This window comes from Cherax quadricarinatus, chromosome 15, assembly GCF_038502225.1.
Source record: "Cherax quadricarinatus isolate ZL_2023a chromosome 15, ASM3850222v1, whole genome shotgun sequence".
Taxonomy (NCBI): domain Eukaryota; kingdom Metazoa; phylum Arthropoda; class Malacostraca; order Decapoda; family Parastacidae; genus Cherax; species Cherax quadricarinatus.
The window spans coordinates 47,501-67,654 of NC_091306.1; the positions used below are offsets into that span (position 1 = coordinate 47,501).

At 40.1% G+C, this 20,154-nt stretch overlaps 2 protein-coding genes across 17 annotated transcripts in view; one reads left to right on the forward strand and one right to left on the reverse strand.

Annotated features, from left to right (window-relative positions):
• LOC128692019 (protein KRI1 homolog) overlaps positions 1-10,810 on the reverse strand; it is a gene marked incomplete at its 3' end in the record, with an annotated part of 54,789 nt that extends 43,979 nt beyond the window's left edge. Inside the window, 2 exon segments of the mRNA XM_070085044.1 lie at positions 4,373-4,520; positions 10,623-10,810. Of these exon segments, the coding sequence (XP_069941145.1) occupies positions 4,373-4,493 (121 nt within the window).
• Positions 10,811-11,428: 618 nt separating this feature from the next.
• LOC128692117 (peptidyl-prolyl cis-trans isomerase-like 3) overlaps positions 11,429-20,154 on the forward strand; it is a 29,584-nt gene continuing 20,858 nt past the window's right edge. The window contains exons 1-2 of one of the 16 annotated variants that reach the window (XM_070085046.1): positions 11,429-11,561; positions 19,492-19,659. In XM_070085046.1, coding sequence (XP_069941147.1) covers positions 19,657-19,659 — 3 coding nt within the window. In that variant the 5' untranslated portion in view covers positions 11,429-11,561; positions 19,492-19,656. The other 15 variants (XM_070085052.1, XM_070085054.1, XM_070085056.1 and 12 more) reach the window with 15 other exon arrangements.

Genomic DNA, 20,154 nt, shown 5'->3' on the forward strand with positions numbered 1-20,154 from the left:
CCACCACCTCAAGCTGACCACTTCATCATGAGGAGCCAGTCTATCAGCCAACATTAGAGGTTTCATTACTAATGTTGGAGAGCTCACACATAGTTTTGTGAACACTCGACGTCCCGACATGATAGCCGTTGTTGAAACATTTCTGGATGACAGGACTCCAGAAAATTTTGCAAGAATTGCTGGCTACACCTCATGGATGAGAAGAGACAGGCAAGGGCAAGGAGGTGGTGTTGCTGTGTGCTTCTCTAAAAGTGTTCATGCCCAGCACATTGATGTTGCCACCCCTACACATCTTGAAATGATGTTCTTCAAGCTCTGTATAAACACTAGTACCTCTGTACTAGCATGTGCAATGTACAGACCTCAGTGGCAACATGCAGACCCTATCAACTTCCTAATGGAAAATATTGACTCCCTTCTGCTACAACACAACTGTCAACATATTATAATTGTTGGTGACCTCAACCAGCACCTTATACAGAGGGACTTTGATGACCTTCTTGCAGTTTTTGACATGAGAAACTTTGTTGATTTCCCTACTCATATCTCCGGCTCCTCCCTTGACCCAGCAGTGAGTGATCTGGCAGAAGGCATAGTCACTTGTCAACCCCTCGGCTATGTTGGATCGTCTGACCACAAGGCTGTTTTTACGACACTTAAGATCCCAACAGAACGAGGTGAGGAGTCCACACGCACAACCTGGCTATGGGAAAGAGGTAATTGGCCAGCCCTTTGCTCTGAGCTCGCCACCACCAACTGGAATGCTCTTCTCCAAGGGGATGTTGACAACCAAGTGAAAGCCTTCACTGGACACATCCTTAATCTACAACAAGAACACATTCCTCACCGGCAATATGTGACGAAGCCTACAGATCAGCCTTGGTTTGGCTTTCGTTGTAGAGAGGCTGCTACTGCTAAGTACAAAGCATGGCGAAGGTATAAGAGACATCCTACCACCTATAACAGGAACTTGCACATGCAAGCCTGTAGGCATATGGGTGATGTTCAAAAGTGGGCCATTGCTAAATGGGAGGTGGACACTAAAAGAAAGTTAGCATCAGGTAGGGTAGGCTCCAAAACCTGGTGGTCCCTGGTCAAGGACAGACAAGGTTATCTGCCTGATGAACTTATTCCACCTCTAAATCGACAGGATGGGACCACCTCTACTAGTAGTCAAGAGAAGGCGGACCTCTTTGCTGAACACTTTGCTACCAAAATGCAAGTTCCTGATCCAGCAAGGGACCCTCCTTGGCTAGCTGCAAGAACTGTGTCAAAACTGTCAGTGGTGACAATAAGGCAGGAGGAGGTGCATTTCCTACTTAAATCGCTTGACCAAGAAAAGGCTGTGGGCTCAGACAAGTTGAGCCCAAGATTGTTGAGAAGATGTGCAGACCAGCTAGCAGCACCTCTAACTCGCATCTTTCAGCACTGCCTAGTACAGTGTAAATGGCCCTCTCTATGGAAAGAGGCGAATGTAGTCCCTGTTCACAAAAAGAAGAGCAGAGCAGAAATCAGCAACTACAGACCAGTGTCACTCCTGTCAATATCTGGTAAGATCCTTGAGACAATAATCTCTAGACAAATGACAGAGTTTTTTGACTACCACTCACTACTTTGTGATCGTCAATATGGCTTCAGGAAAGGTTACTCTGCTGCTGATCTGTTAAACCTCTCCACTAAGTGGCACCAGTCACTGGATGAATCCAAAGTCAGCTGTGTGGTAGCACTGGACATTGCTGGAGCTTTCGACCGGGTGTGGCACCAGGGCCTCTTAGCAAAACTTCAAGCACTGGGAATTGCAGGCTCTACGCTTTGTCTCCTCAGTGATTACCATCATGGTAGATCTCTAAGTGTAGTTCTCAATGGAACGGAATCAGCAAGACATCCTATTGGGGCAAGTGTTCCACAAGGAAGCGTGCTGGGACCATTGTTATGGAATGTCTACTTCAACGACCTTCTTCATCTCATCCCAGAATCACATGCATATGCAGACGACTGTACACTGACATTCACTTGTCCAAGAGAAGAAATGCCAGCTGCTCTAAGCTACATCAATCACCAGCTGAGAGCTATATCAGCTTTGGGAAATAGATGGCAAGTAACATTTGCACCTGAGAAAACGCAAATGATGATCGTCTCTAGGCACCATGATGGTAATGCTGGTGCAGTAGTAAGGATGAATGGGAGGATGTTGGCACCTGGAGAAGAAGTTGATATCCTTTTAGGGTGAAATTTGACTCCAAACTAACCATGAAGAACCATGTTGTAAATCTTGCAAACAAGGCAGCCAGGAAGCTTACAGCACTTCGCCGTATCTCCCATCTGCTTGACAGTAGGGGTTGCAAGATCCTGTACGAGGCACAAGTACGCTCGCACCTTGAGTATGCTCCACTTTCTTGGTTTGCCTGCCCCCCCTCTCATCTGCGACTGCTTGACAGAGTAGAGAACAGAGCAAGACGTCTCATCTCTCGCCTGGACCCATCCTGGATAGGTCTGTCATTTCAGCAGAGCCTTCAACATAGGAGGGATGTGGGTGGCCTTACTGTTATGTACAAGGCCAATATTGTCAAAATACCACACTTGGATCCACTTCGAGGACAGCGTGAAACAAGCTTTTATGCCACAAGACGGGCAGAAAGCAGCAACTTCACTCTGGCTGTACCCTTCTCCAGAACATCACTCCATCTGAGATCATACATACCCAGGATGACTCGAGTATGGAACACATTCGTACAGCATAATGATGTCAACGAGATAAAGTCAGTTGATCAAATGAAAATGCTGGCCCACAGATGGCTCCAACTTCATCCTGTTTCCTACTTGTATGTCTCATAACAATAAAAATGCTTTCGAATGAGCTGATGTAGGTAACAGCTCTTAGCTTGCCAATAAAGTTAGGAATCCTTAACCTGTAAATAGCTGTTAATAAAGCTAGGGATCCTTAACCTTGTCAAACCCTGTGTAAAAAAAAAAACGAGAGAGAGAGAACAAAGAGAGAGAGAGAGAACAAAGAGAGAGAGAGAGAGAACAAAGAGAGAGAGAACAAAGAGAGAAAGAGAGAGAGAGAACAAAGAGAGAGAGAGATAGAACAAGAGAGAGAACGAGAGAGAGAGATAGAACAAGAGAGAGAACGAGAGAGAGAGATAGGGAGAACGAGAGAGAGAGAGAGATAGAGAGAGAGAACAAGAGAGAGAGAGAGAAGAGACAGATAGAGACAGACAGAGACAGCTAGAGCTAGAACCAGAGAGCTAGAACCAGAGAGCTAGAACCAGAGAGCTAGAGCCAGAGAGCTAGAGCTTGAGCCAGAGAGAACCAGAGAGAAAGAGCCAGAGAGAGAAAGAGCCAGAGAGAGAAAGATTCAGAGAGAGAAAGATTCAGAGAGAGAAAGATCCAGAGAGAGAAAGATCCAGAGAGAGAAAGATCCAGAGAGAGAAAGATCCAGAGTGAGAAAGATCCAGCGAGAATAAGATCCAGAGAAAGATCCAGAGAGAGAACGATCCAGAGAGAACAATCCAGAGAGAGAACGATCCAGAGAGAGAACGATCCAGAGAGAGAAAGATCCAGAGAGAGAACGATCCAGAGAGAGAAAGATCCAGAGAGAGAAAGATCCAGAGAAAGATCCAGAGAGAGAAAGATCCAGAGAAAGATCCAGAGAGAGAAAGATCCAGAGAGAGCCAGAGTTAGCCAACCATTCAGTCAAACACATTTACACATGTTGCAGAATCCTTCCCCCCTCCCTCTCTCTCCCTCTTTCTCTATTAACTCAGAGCAGAAGTGATAGGACATTCTGGCAGGATCAAAACTGAAAGGATGTGGCACAAATGTTGAACATGGGTTATTATCGTTTTTTTTTTTTTTTATATTTCCTTGACCACTTGTGACCACATCAGTCTCAAAGCCACTAAACTAGGGGTCAACATAACTTTCCTTGAAAAAAAGTGTGTTAATACAAGACATTAGTGAATCCCTGGGGTTTGCCATGGTGTTTGCTATAGCTGGTGCTCAACTGAACTGGTGCTCCCACAAGGTACCAAGTGGTCCCAGATGTTTTAAATACGTACTGCACACACTGAGTGTTAAGATCCATTTTATAATGCCTACACCTATCAGACCTCTGGTGTCAAATTTGAATGCAGGAAAAACAGTGCGTTGATCAACCTCTGGAGCACTAGCAGTAATGCATAGATCAACAGTCTGACAGTTAAAGGGTTAAATTAAGGATTTACTGTATTTACATTCAAGAAGTCTGGTTTAATCAAATATGCAAAATAAATTACTTTCAGTTCTCTTTCATTGCAATACTGTATCAACAATTATTATTTAATTTGGATAAAGAAAATAAATTACTAAAAATTTAAAAACTGAGACTTACGCTTTTCCAGTTCCTCTCCTCTTCTCCATTCTTCATATTTTGCAGCATAGGTTTTATTAATTTGTAATGTTTCTTCTTCTCCATCAGAGCCATCATCAAATAGATTATTTTTCTGAGACATTCTTCAGACACACATTTGTTTACAAAACTGAAAAATTGAGCAGACATAACATATTCCAAAAATAATGCAAATTACAAAGAAAGCCTGATAACAATGGAAATTTATTTGTTTGTTGGAGGAGAGGAGAAAAGAGGCAATATATTAACAGAACGTATTTTCTTAAAAATAATACGAGAAAACAGGAAATTTGGGAGAAACCAGCAAAAGAGAAAGCACTGAGATGACAATTTTAAAAGGTTCAAAAATGGAACATTTGGAAGCATGCGAATCTCCTATGCTACAAAGAACCTATGCCAAGTTCTTCAACTCTCCACTAGACCTAAAAAAAAATCTACTAGCTATGCCTCATGTAGCATCAGAAGTGAGTGTGACAGCTGATCCTGAAAAAAAAAAAAAGTTCTCTCCCAAAAAGATCAGAGCTCTGCTCATGAGGACATAAGCTGATTTAGACATTCAATAAAGAAACTGAGCAAGTGCTTGCCTGTTATCTGGCCAACATTTGATGGCCAGATGATCAGTGATCTGAATGAGCTACTGCTAAGTGAATGACAAATTCACTTTAGCTCACATAATAGGTAAATTGATGAGATATTAATCCCATGAAATCTGACTTTATATCTTCAAAGTAGATACCCAAACATTGATGAGGCATGCATCATCAAGACATTTTTGGGGGCCCCATTCCAAAAAATTTATCAAATTTGAACACTAAAACCAAAGCTTGCAATCTAAAACTGAAGGATATCATTCCCTCCCATTTCCCAAGACAGGATAGGAATGTCAATGGTACGAGAGAAGCCACAAAATTTAAACCTAGTGTTTTAGATTCCATCTGAAAACGAGTAGTGGGTGACTTGAGACTAAACTGCTTGCATGGCAATCAATCATGACTTAAGATTTGTATGTCTTTTGCGTGCAAACTAGTTAAAGTAGGGACTGTGTGTGGGTGAGATTTGGTGAAATTATGCCAACTACTGGCTCTTGGATATTGTTTCAATGACTGAATCATCACAATTTTTTTTCCTGAGTTTGGGATGACTAGGCAATACTAGAAAAATCCATAAGGATGTCTTTAAGCCAAAAGGCATAACCCCCAACTGGAGGTTTACATTTGATGGCCAGATGATCAGTGATCTGAATGAGCTACTGCTAAGTGAATGACAAATTCACTTTAGCTCACATAATAGGTAAATTGATGAGATATTAATCCCATGAAATCTGACTTTATATCTTCAAAGTAGATACCCAAACATTGATGAGGCATGCATCATCAAGACATTTTTGGGGGCCCCATTCCAAAAAATTTATCAAATTTGAACACTAAAACCAAAGCTTGCAATCTAAAACTGAAGGATATCATTCCCTCCCATTTCCCAAGACAGGATAGGAATGTCAATGGTACGAGAGAAGCCACAAAATTTAAACCTAGTGTTTTAGATTCCATCTGAAAACGAGTAGTGGGTGACTTGAGACTAAACTGCTTGCATGGCAATCAATCATGACTTAAGATTTGTATGTCTTTTGCGTGCAAACTAGTTAAAGTAGGGACTGTGTGTGGGTGAGATTTGGTGAAATTATGCCAACTACTGGCTCTTGGATATTGTTTCAATGACTGAATCATCACAATTTTTTTTCCTGAGTTTGGGATGACTAGGCAATACTAGAAAAATCCATAAGGATGTCTTTAAGCCAAAAGGCATAACCCCCAACTGGAGGTTTACTCCTACTATTTGTGAAAGTCATGATAATTTTATGCTTTGTAAAAATCCACATAATAGCTCTAACTCAGCTGACTATGGTTTTCCTGATAAGCTTACTCAATGGCATATGGTCCTTGAAGCCCTTTTGGATTACAGCATGCAGGTGTTCCCTTCACTTTATGCAAGATGCATTCATGGATGGTGGCACAAAGTGAACCCATTATAACATGCAAAGAATGGGATTTCTTCTGAGATTTTGCAGATTCCACAGTTCTTAACTTATGTTTCACCAAAAGATATAAGCTTTCCACACATGTACCAAATATTCACATTAAAAAATAAATAAAACTGATATAAAAAATATCAATCACATCCCCTCTACCTTACAAAACTGGGAAATAAAATTCCACCTTTCTTTACTACAGTAATTTCTACCAAAAAATGTATAAGCAAACCACATAGGCACCAAATGTACTAGAATGCACAATTTTTTGTCTTCCAATACATTACCTGCCAGTATTTTTGACCTTAGCTTAACATTTGGGTCTCCTACAACCCATCCATGCCTTTGAAAAAAAATCTAAGACCAGGCTAGTCTTTGCAGTGTATCATTGGTAACACTGTTTAATTAGCATAAGTAAACAATGAAACCAGGATCTGTTGTTCCACCACCAGCTTCTCTTCCAGCAAACAGGGTGTGGAACTAACAGAAAGATGCCTTATTCATTCCAAATTAACTACAACTTCATGACACAAACAGTGGCATTCAGGCAAAAATTACACAATAAGATTTAGCCTAAGATATGTAATCCAATGTGATCAAGCAATGTGCATTTCCAAGTGTTAGTGACTATTATATGTACTTTGAAACAATTGTAATACGTATCATGAAATTTCCTTGTAAATATGCTTCATAGTAGTCTTCAAGGTACACATAAAAATTATAATGTTTATTTAACCCCAGATATTCCCTCAAGCCTAAATATAATAATTAACCCAGGATAATCCAAGAACGTCATACAATTTGATGTACATATCTCGATACTTAGAGGAGCATTACACCTTGAAACAATTGTAATAAGAACAGTGGTACCTCAAGTTTTGGACAGCTCTCAACTTGAACAATTATGTAAGTGTATTTTTGTAAGTGATTTTGTAAGTGTATTTTTGGGGGTCTGAAACGGACTATTCTAATTTATATTATTCCTCATGGAACAAATTCGTTCGGTATCGGCACTCGAACAGCCTTCTGGAACAAATTAAGTTCGAAACTCAAGGTACCACTGTATTCCATATTTGCACCTACTTATACTGAATGTGTAGCAAGTGGAGTAATGTCGGGCTATGCATTTTCCTAGGATTGAAACAGTGAAACACATCTAAGTAAAAGGACACAAGTGCAAGTGGTGCCACAATAAAGTGTCACATTAGTTGCACTTTTGTCCTTTTACCTAACATATTGTTGGTAATTCTACCAACTAGTGTACTTATGATGCATATCTAAAACATATAATGTCATAAATTAACATTAAAACAAATATTGCCGATGCATTTATGCTGCTGTTGCCAACTCACAGGAAATTTTATTTCTGGGTATGTCACAGTTTAAGGGCTCAGAGGGCGAGTTCAAGGTCACTAGTTGTGTGCATAAACAAAAATGTTTGAAAAACTTAATATTAAGAGGTTAGCAATAGGGAAATTAAGGAATATTGTATAACAATGGTGAATGTGAATGGAAAAAAATATTCCAGTAAGAGAATGCAATTATTAACCCTTAAACGGTCCAAACGTATATATACGTTCACGTGTGTAGCGCCCCGAATATTTTGAAAATTTTTTTTTATAGGAAAAGAGAGATTTGGTAGCCAGGCGTCCCCAATTTTTTTCATATGGCGCACACTGAGTGTGCACACCCATTCTCTCATGTCTAGGTGACTCAAGCCTATTGTGCCAATGTTGAAAGAATGACAAAGGAAACGCATACATACGTTTGGGGCGCTACGCGAGAAAACGTATATATACGTTTGGACCGTTTAAGGGTTAGAGATTGAGTTTTAAATTATTTGAACATTAACAGTAGTGATCGAGTATCAAAGTCATATGATGTAAAAATTATCGACAAGTGACAAACGGTGCAATTAATGTGATTAGTGCAATAAGAAGCAATGATAGCTACCTGGCAAAGGAGTCCAGTACTAATTTAAATATAAGAAAACAACTCTAGATATAAAAATATAACAACTGTATATAAAAATAGTAGTAAAATAATAAAACACTGTAGAGATCTATTAAACAATGCAAGAAATTATGGATAAGTGATCATTTTCAAAAGAATGATACAAGGAGAATTCCTGGCAGCTTCTTAGCAAAGGAATAAACAAAATTAATTAAGCTTATTTGTAACATTTCTGTCAAAAACTAAAATTTTATGTTAACTATGATTATCACATAAAAGGCCATGGACAGCTCAATAACTTAAGTTTCCTCTGCAGATCAAGGTTAGAAGTAAAAGATAAGTGTCTATACATATAAAATTTAAAAAAGCATTCATGTTTAGTAGAAACTTTTTTTTTTTTTTTACACAAATCAATTTTACAGGCAAAGAGCTGTTATACTACCTGAACTCATTTTAAAGCTCATTACTATCTAAGGTATACTGCCACCCCCCCCCAGGATGCAACCCACAACGAGGACTAACCCAGATACCTACTTACTGCTAGGTGACTCAAGAAATCGTAATGACACGATTGCAAACAAACCATACCCCCGGCCGGGATTGAACCTGCGGTCAGAGAGTCTCAAAACTCCAGCCCGTCGCGTTAGCCATTAGACCAGCTAGCCACAATAAGATTCATCCAACTAGGTATATTTCTACACCATAGGAAGGTTAGCACAGGCACCACAGTGAAGGCAGTGAAGGGACTTGAGCTAGAGTTCATCACGGCCACGCTAGCTGGAGATTCCTCTGTAAAAACTTGCATTTGTGGTCACAGTGGTGCCTGTGCTAACCTTCCTATGGTGTAGAAATATACCTAGTTGGATGAATCTTATTGTGGCTAGCTGGTCTAGTGGCTAACGCGACGGGCTGGAGTTTTGAGACTCTCTGACTGCGGGTTCAATCCCAGCCGGGGGTATGGTTTGTTTGCAATCGTGTCATTACGATTTCTTGAGTCATGTTGACGGCAGTGAAGGGACTTGAGCTAGAGTTCGTCACGGCCACGCTAGCTGGAGATTCCTCTGTAAAAACTTGCATTTGTGGTCACAGTGGTGCCTGTGCTAACCTTCCTATGGTGTAGAAATATACCTAATTGGATGAATCTTATTGTGGCTAGCTGGTCTAGTGGCTAACGCGACTGGCTGGAGTTTTGAGACTCTATGACCGCGGGTTCAATCCCGGCCGGGGGTATGGTTTACTGCTAGGTGAATAGGAATAGCAGGTGTAAGGAAACATGCCCAGTGCTTCCATCCATGCTGGGATCAATCCACAGACACTGTGTATGCGAGATGGGCAAGTAAGCGTATTTAGGTACAGGTACATAAAAGTAAAGTTATCTACCTATTAACATATGTATAAATTACCTAGTATAACTTGCTGTTATACCTACATTAAAGGTTGTCATTATTAACATCGAAGAAAATGCCACAAAACCAAAAAGGGTCATACAAACATTTGATTAAAGCATTTCTTGCCTTCTTCCTGAGGATAGCTACAATTTACCCTTGGCTTGGTAAGCGATGCTCTTGCCTCACACACTGAGTGTCTGGGGTTCAATTCCCAGTTGGGCAGAAACATTGGTTGTGTTTCCTTACACCTGCTGTCCCTATTCACCTAGCAGTAAGTAGGTACCTGGGTGACTCAATTAACAGCCTGCTGTCCTGTTCACCTAGAAGTAGTTAGGTACCTGGGTGTTAGTTACCTTATACCTGCAGTCCCTGTCCACCTAGCAGGAAGCAGGTATCTGGGTGCTAGATGACTGGGGGGACAAGACTGAAGGTCCACAATGTAAATAAGACAGTCCTTGATGATGCACTGACTTTCTTAGGCTATCCTGGGATGCTAACCCTTCCTACCCTGGGATGCTATCCCTCCCAACCCTGGGATGCTAACCCTTCCTACCTTGGGTTGCTAACCCCCTCTACCCTAGGATGCTAACCTTTCCTACCTTGGGATGCTAGCCCTCCCTACCCTGGGTTGCTAACCCTATCATGGGATGCTAACCCTCTCTACCCTGGGTTGTAAAGTAAAAGGACACAAGTGCAACTGATGTGACATTTTATTGTGGCAACGTTTCGCTCTCTGATAAAGTTCCTGGAGAGCGAAACGTTGCCACAATAAAATGTCACATTAGTTGCACTTGTGTCCTTTTACTTTACGAAGTGTATGGTTGTTCTTGCTGAGGGTTCTAGGGGCCCTTTGCGGAGTCCTTACTCTTCTTGTGTTCCTTCAACTGATATTTTCCCTCTCTTCCTTCTTTAAGCGCTTCGACTACGAGGTTATTAGCACCAGGAAACTATCAGCTGGAACTCTGCAGCCACGAGCTAACTCAGTAGGTCAGCCATCATTTACAAGAACAACAACAACCAGACATAAGCGAATAAAGATGCGTCTGCACACACCACCACTACTACTACTACTACAATAATAATAATAATAATAATAATAATAATAATAATAATAATAATAATAATAATAATAATAACAATAACAATAACAATAATAATAATAATAATAATAATAATAATAATAACAATAATAATAATAATAATAATAATGACAATAATAATAATAATAATAATAATAATAATAACAATAACAATAATAATAATAATAATAATAATAATAATAATAATAATAAAAATAATAATAGTAATAATAATAATAACAATAACAATAACAATAACAATAATAATAATAATAATAATAATAATAACAATAATAATAATAATAATAATAATAATAATAATAATAATAATAATAATAATAATAATAATAGTAATAATAATAATAATAATAATAATAATAATAATAATAATAATAATAATAATAATAATAATAATAATAATAATACTTTATATTATTATGATACAATGTTTGTACAAAGGTGAATAACATTTAGGTGTGCACGCAGAACGCCCCTTAATATGAGAGCATTTCGGACAAACTTATGATTAAAAAGGGAATGACAATTTCTGTAATTTTATACACACAACACTCACGTGCGTGTAAGTATAAATTTAGGAGTTACAATGAATACAAGATAACTGAATATCCTATTAGTTCATGCTATATGGCATATGTGTAGAGAACCTAGCATAACCCAAAAAAGTCAGACAACGTGTAAGTAAGTAAGCCCTTGGGGTCTTTGTGGTAAGTATTATTTATATTTAAAAGTTAAAAACAGGTAAGTATCTTAACTATGTAAAAACAGTTACAATAAAAGATGTACTAAGGGAGAGGTAAAATTAGGTATTTTTATACAAGAAATCACTCTCCCTTTCTGTATTATTATTATTATTATAATCAAGGGGGAAGCGCTAAACCCGGAGGATTATACAGCGCCTGGGGGGGGGGGCATGTGGAAGGCATTCAGGGGAACTGGAGCACAGATCCAATTCCCTAAATCAAGAGCCCCTCACCAACATCAAGGAACCTTCCTTGAGGGGTCCCTTTCTGTAGCTTTATTCACAAGGTACATTGTGGCTCTCTTGAATAAGTAAGTTTATTCAGGTATACACAAATACAGTTACAGAGATTGTCATACATACCAGCATATGTGTCAAGTACCTAGGATAACCCCCCAAAAAGTCAGAATGACTTATTTCCATTAGGGTCCGTTTACCTTATTATTATTATAATATAAAGGTTATAATATCTTATTATTATTCTATAATGGAGATAACATCTTCCCAGATTTTTTACTGAGGAAACTGAAGTGATGGGCTCCCCATTACACTGAACATTAAAATTATTTACCCTTCTCAGTTTATGTTTCGTGCCAAAGAGAATGGCTTCAGTTTTCCCGAGGTGTAGTGACAGTTTGTTATTTACTAACCATTTGCTGCAGGACTCCAGTTCCAGTGTTAATACATTAGCTATATATTGTGGGTCTTTACCTGACACTAACAGAGCACTGTCATCTGCATACAGTAGGAGTTTGCACTTGACACTGAATGGCGTGTCGTTAACATAGCATAGGAATAATAAGGGACGCAGAATACTACTTTGGAGAACTCCACATGTTATCGGCAGGGGTTCTTATTCCGTTTTGTTAATTTTGACAATTTGTCCCCTGTTGCTAAGGTAGGACATAAACCGATACCTGGAGTTTACCTGGAGAGAGTTCCGGAGGTCAACGCCCCCGCAGCCCGGTCTGTGACCAGGCCTCCTGGTGGATCAGAGCCTGATCAACCAGGCTGTTACTGTTGGCTGCACGCAAACCAACGTACGAGCCACAGCCCGGCTGGTCAGGAACCGACTTTAGGTGCTTGTCCAGTGCCAGCTTGAAGACTGCCAGGGGTCTGTTGGTAATCCCCCTTATGTATGCTGGGAGGCAGTTGAACAGTCTCGGGCCCCTGACACTTATTGTATGGTCTCTTAACGTGCTAGTGACACCCCTGCTTTTCATTGGGGGGATGTTGCATCGTCTGCCAAGTCTTTTGCTTTCGTACTGAGTGATTTTCGTGTGCAAGTTCGGTACTAGTCCCTCTAGGCCCGGTGGCCTGGTGGCTAAAGCTCCCGCTTCACACACGGAGGGCCCGGGTTCGATTCCCGGCGGGTGGAAACATTTCGACACGTTTCCTTACACCTGTTGTCCTGTTCACCTAGCAGCAAATAGGTACCTGGGTGTTAGTCGACTGGTGTGGGTCGCATCCTGGGGGACAAGATTAAGGACCCCAATGGAAATAAGTTAGACAGTCCTCGATGACGCACTGACTTTCTTGGGTTATCCTGGGTGGCTAACCCTCCGGGGTTAAAAATCCGAACGAAATCTTATCTTATCTTATCTAGGATTTCCAGGTGTATATAATCATGTGTCTCACCCGCCTGCGTTCGAGGGAATACAGGTTCAGGAACCTCAAGCGCTCCCAGTAATTGAGGTGTTTTATCTCCGTTATGCGCGCCGTGAAGGTTCTCTGTACATTTTCTAGGTCAGCAATTTCACCTGCCTTGAAAGGTGCTGTTAGTGTGCAGCAATATTCCAGCCTAGATAGAACAAGTGACCTAAAGAGTGTCATCATGGGCTTGGCATCCCTAGTTTTGAAGGTTCTCATTATCCATCCTGTCATTTTTCTAGCAGATGCGATTGATACAATGTTATGGTCCTTGAAGGTGAGATCCTCCGACATGATCACTCCCAGATCTTTGACGTTGGTGTTTCGCTCTATTTTGTGGCCAGAATTTGTTTTGTACTCTGATGACGATTTAATTTCCTCGTGTTTGCCATATCTGAGTAATTGAAATTTCTCATCGTTAAACTTCATATTGTTTTCTGCAGCCCACTGAAAGATTTGGTTGATGTCCACCTGGAGCCTTGCAGTGTCTACAATGGAAGACACTGTCATGCAGATTCGGGTGTCATCTGCAAAGGAAGACACGGTGCTGTGGCTGACATCCTTGTCTATGTCAGATATGAGGATGAGGAACAAGATGGGAGCAAGTACTGTGCCTTGTGGAACAGAGCTTTTCACCGTAGCTGCCTCGGACTTTACTCTGTTGACTACTACTCTCTGTGTTCTGTTAGTGAGGAAATTATAGATCCATCGACCGACTTTTCCCGTTGTTCCTTTAACACGCATTTTGTGTGCTATTACGCCATGGTCACACTTGTCGAAGACTTTTGCAAAGTCTGTATATATTACATCTGCATTCTTTTTGTCTTCTAGTGCATCTAGGACCTTGTCGTAGTGATCCAATAGTTGAGACAGACAGGAGCGATAGCTTGAAGTTTCTTACATAATATACTATGGTTGACAGTATCGAAGGCCTTTTGCAGGTCTAAGGTTACCATACCTATGAGGTTCCCATTGACATTTCAGTTCTCAAGTAATCCATCAGATTAATTAGGGAGGTGTCAGTTAAGTGAGATCTTCTAAATCCTGATTGATAGCTATGGAGAATGTTGTTGTCATTAAGGTACTTAAATACTTGACAGTACACCTCCCTCTCTAACAGGCCTATAGTTGCTTACATCAGACCTACTATACTTCTTGAAGAGAGGAGTAACTCTGGCCTCCTTGAACCTCTCCGGTACGGTATTCAAATTCAAATTCAAAGTTTATTCTCTAAGGATTACAATGCTGAGTTTACAGAATTTGGTTATTGTGTGGTTTACATGTAGTAAAGTACTAATTAGTGGAGATGGACAAATTTATTATGTGAGCAATAGGGATTGACAATTCAGAAGGACCATCTTTTAGGAACTTATCCAGGCCAGTGCTCTTAGTTGGGTTTAACCCGCTTAGTTCTTTTTTAATAAAGTCATGAGATACACTTACTAGTTGACAACTGTTTGGGGTTACCCCTTTATTGGTATAGTATGTTTGAAACTTATCAGAGTCTGTGTTAAAGATATTTGATGCAGCTGGTAGTTTACTTACTAGTGTTGATGCACCAGATGTGTAGTAGGAATTAAAGCAATTTGCCACCTTAGATGTTTCATGGCATACCTCGTTATCGATAGTGAGTACTATGTTAGACCTATCTACTGGCTTATGGCTATATCCCAACTGTTTTAGTTGTTGCCAGAGATTTCTGGGGTTATGCTTATACTCTTCATTTTTTGAGCAATAGTGCTTTACCTTTGCTCCTGTTATAAGTCTCTGTACTCTGTTCCTCACCCTTTGGAATTCATTTAGTGCTGCAATATTCTGTCTGTCTGTTTTAAATCTTTTTAGCAACTGATCTCTGAATTTCATATTATCTAATATCTCACAGGCTCTGGTGGCCTGGTGGTTAACGCTCTCGCTTCACACGGTGAGGGCCTGGGTTCGATTCCCAGCCAGAGTAGAAACATTAGACGTGTTTCTTTCCACCTGTTGTCTATGTTCCCCATCAGTAAAATGGGTACCTGGGTGTTAGTCGACTGGTGTGGGTCGCATCCTGGGACACTGACCTAAGGAGGCCTGGTCACAGACCGGGCCGCGGGGGCGTTGACCCCCGGAACTCTCTCCAGGTCCAGGTAATCAGTAGTCATCCAGGGTTCAGTTCTCCATTTAATCTTAACCTCTTTAACTTGTGCAATGTTATCAAGGATGGTAGTGAACATTGTTTTGAATTTTTCCCAGGAATCATTAATGTCCATGCAACTTGTTATCACTGTCCAGTCACAATTGTGTAGCCTATTTACCAGTGTTTCTTTACTGTAGTTTCTAGTTGACCTCATTTTTATTGTCCTGTGTAGGCCTATCCTATCCCTAGTGATTTTCCTGGTGCAGTAAATGATGAAATGATCACTAAGGCCTGTGGTAATGATGCCTGACTGGCTAATGTTCTTAGAGCAGTTACAAAGTACGTAGTCAATTAGGGTGGCTGAGAACTATGTGATCCGGGTTGGTGTATTAATTAGTTGAGTGTAACTATTTAAACCAAGAATTTGCTTATACCTTTTGCATAGCCTGTTATTTTGCTGCTGAAAACAGGTATTGAAGTCTCCCAGTATTACTGTCTCGCAGTTGTTTTCAAGTGCGGACAAGACTCTGGAAAAAGTCTTCTAAGAACTGGTCCTGGGTAGGAGGGTGGTAATTAGTTCCTGCTAAGATGGGTTTGGTCTTGGGAAGCAGCACTTCAAACCATAGAATCTCCAGTTTATTGTTATTTAAATCAGGCCTTGGGTTGTAAGCTAAGTCATTTCTAATGTAGGCACATACCCCACCACCTTTTCTGTTCCTATCTAAGTGTTTTATATTGTAACCTTCTATTCTGACCTCGTCAGTCACTGTATCATCCAACCACGATTCAGAGATGAATATAGCTGCTGCCAATTTTGGAAAAAGTGATCTTGCGTTGACATAAATAAAGTGAAGGCCTGTTTTCATAAAACAATTATAATCATCAATATATGGCAATATATAACATGAACTGGCTCATGCTATCACAGGCTTTGACATGTACAGGCAATCTATTCCACTCTTTTAGTGCTGTACAGAAAAATGTCTTTGAAACCTGACCACTGACTCTAGGTACTGCAAAGTTATTCTCTCTTACCCTAGTTCTATTTTGCTTTGGTTCCTGGCATTAACAAAATTGGCAGTAAGATATTGGGGACACTGGTTGTGAACAATTTTATAAACGTAATTTAGCTTTAGTTGTTTTCAAAATTATTCACAACCAGTGTCCCCAATATCTTACTGCCAATTTTGTTAATGCAGCATAAAAGGGATATCATCCTCAACTTCTACAAATAATAATAATAATAATAATAATAATTCTACAAGGATATATGCAAAGTATTCAGGCCTAGCTGACATCAATGGCATACATAGGTACAGGTACACATACAAATACAATTACACAAATTATTATACATAGTGACATTTGTGTAAATTACCTAGGATAACCCAGAGAAGTTTGTCAAAGTGACTTATTTCCACTGGGGTCCTTGATCCATAAACTCTCTCAACTCCATGAGTATCATTGTGGCCTACTTGTGTCAGGCCAGACACAGGTATGGTAAGTTTTTTGGACAGTGGAGTCATGGTACAACTGTTTAGTTGTCAGTGGCCTGATTAACCCAAGAAGAAAGAAAGAAACTGGTCTTCAGATGCAGTGAATTGTCAAAGTCATATGCCTTCAAGGAAAGAGTAAATTATAATCCTGAGCTCTCAGTTACCAGTTTGAGAACAATATAATGCGATAAGAGCTCCAGTTGAACTTGAGTGATTTGATACTGAAGAAGATTTACACTAGTCAGTCAGGTTGGTACATCTAGCAAAATAAGTAGACTTGTGTGTTAGTATGACCAGGCTCCAGCTGGCTTACTAGTATATCTGGAAGGCTAATTAATGGTTATACGTTATTTACAGTAGGCAAAGTCAGGGTATTAAGGTTAATTAATGGTTATGTGTTATTTACAGTAGGCAGAGTCAGAGTATTTTGCCAGAACAGTTAGTAATATGCCACTGGATAAGATAAGATTTTGTTCGGATTTTTAACCCCATAGGGTTAACCACCCAAGATAACCTAAGAAAGGCAGTGTGTCATCGAGAGATTGTGTCATATTGCCACTGGGGTCCTTCTCCCCCCAGAATGCGACTCACACCAGTCGACTAACGCCCAGGTACATGCTTGCTAGGTGAATGGAACAACAGGGGTAAGGAAACATACCCAATGCTTCCACCCTTGCCGGGGATCAAGCCACACAGTGTGTGTGTGTGGTGCGAGAATTGCCTACCAGGCAAAGTTTACATATGGTTTGGTCTGTATCATCTGGAGGGGGTGATTTAAATTTTTATTTTTATGAGCTTACCTTGCTAAAATATAAGGTAATATTTTTATGACCTAATTCATGTCTGAATGTCCTAGGTAATATCCAAGTTAATATGCAAGAATAATAATAATACTGTATCTTTATTTTTACAAGTACATGTACAAGGTATACAGGCCTAACAGACAATGCATGATAATTGTAATCACCATTATTTGTATAACTGGACTTCTGAGTACCTGTATCTAAATAAACTTTGTTGGAACTTTATTTTTATTATTTTTTTTATTAACACACTGGCTGTTTCCCACCAAGGCAGGGCAACTTGAAAAAGAAGAATCACTTTTGTCATTACTCGCTCCATTACTGTCTTGCCAGAGGTGCGCTTACACTACAGTTATAAAACTGCAACATTAACACCCCTTCAGAGTGCAGGCACCGTACTTCCCATCACCAGGACTCAAATCCAGCCTGCTTGTTTCCATGAATCCCTTCATAAATGTTACCTTGCTCACACTCCAACAGCATGTCAAGTCATAAAAACCGCTTGTCTCCACCCGCTCCTATCTAACTCACGCACGCTTGCTGGAGGTCCAAGGCCCTTGCACACAAAATTTTTACCCCCCCCCCCTCCAACCTTTCCTAGGATGGCCCCCACCCCACCTTCCTTCCACTACAGATTTATACGCTCTCCAACTCATTCTTTCTCATTCCATCCTCTCTAAATGTCTGAATGACCTCGACAACCTCTCCTCAGCTTTCTGGACAATACTCCCCTCAAGGGAGGTTCCTTGATGCTGGTGAGGGGCTCTTGATCTAGAGAATTGGATCTGTGCTCCAGTTCCCTGAGTTAAGCCTGAATACGTTCCACATCCCCCCCCCCAACATGCGCTGTACAATCCTACGGATTTAGCTCTCCCCCCATGATTATAATTATAAATCTGGATGATACTTTTAGTCACCCCACACCTCCTAATTTCCAAACTACAGATTCTCTGCATTATATTCACACCACATATTGCCCTCAGACACGACATCTGCACTGCCTCCAGCCTTCTCCTTGTTGCAACATTCACCACCCATGCTTTACTGTACATATAAGGAATCTCCCATATGAAGATAGACTTATAGCCTTGAATCTTCACTCTCTGGAGAGACGTAGAATGGGGGGAGATATCATTGAAGTGTATAAGTGGATGATGGACATAGAGGTGATAAAAATAAAATACTGAGGATATCAAATCAGGTATGAATGAGAAATAACAGATTTAGGTTAGATAAATTTAGATTTAGAAAGAACAGAGTTGTGGATGTGTGGAACAGTCTTCCGAGCAGGGTAATCGAGGCTAGGACCTTGGATAGCGTTAAAAGGAAATTGGACAAATATAAATAAGAGTGGGAGAGGCTGGGTGTGATTGGTGTCATGGGTACAGGAGTAAATTCTTGGGTAGCTTTGAGTAGTGGTGGTTTTGATAAGGACCTGCCTTGTATGGGCCAGTAGGCCTTCTGCAGTGTTCCTCCATTCGTATGTTGTTATGACTGTTTGTCTCATTTTCATTGGGGTCCTTCAGTCTTATTCCCCAGGATGTAACGAACACCAATCAACTAACACCCAACTAATTTACTGCTAGGTCAACAGGGACAGCAGGTGTAAAGAAACATGCCCATTGTTTTCACCCATGCCACAGATTGAACCATGGACACTTAATGTGAGAGACGGGTGCATCCAATAGTTTGTGTGCTCATCATACCCTTGCATTTGCAGCTTAGAAAAGAGTTGCAATTGTCATTACTAATTTTGTGCATGTTAATGTACAATAATTTTTATAGCATCTTTAGTATTATTTGAGTGAGTTCCTTTTTCTTTATTTTCAGTTAGCAATGAGACCTTGAGATGCTACACTAAACAGCAATTCTTGCAGTCATCAAAAGAGACCTTGAAGCACACTGCTTGCATCATAACAGAAGTATCCCACAAAGGGAAAGTGAAAATAGTAAACAACTTCATTGGGCATATTACGTGGAATTTTTCCCGTTAGCATGGTCAGTATTGCATGTTATCCTTCCATTATACCTTGGTAGTGGGCATGATCTCCCTCCTGTAATGTTTTTCTACTATCACAGTGTTTGTTACATTCTTCCATTTTAGGTGTCTTAAATTATATTAAGAAAAATAGAACTGAACAGCCTCTCCTCACTTAGCGATATAGTCATTTACCGATGCCTCAGACTTACAACAGACTCTCTGACCAGTATTCATTCCTAAATCATGTATATTAGAGCTGATTTCCTCTATTCTGTTTATTTCAATATACAGTACACTACTGTATAAACCAGAAATGTTATAAATGGCGCAAAGGTGACATTAAAACAATATCAAAGATGGTTGACACGAACTCACTACCATTACAGCATTCTCCTCACTTAGTGACAAATTCGTTTAACGAGGTAGTCTTAGGAATGGAACTCCATCATTAAGTGAGAAGAGGCTATAATATAACTTGCTAGAGATGATGTACGTACTTGGAAGGCAGCAAC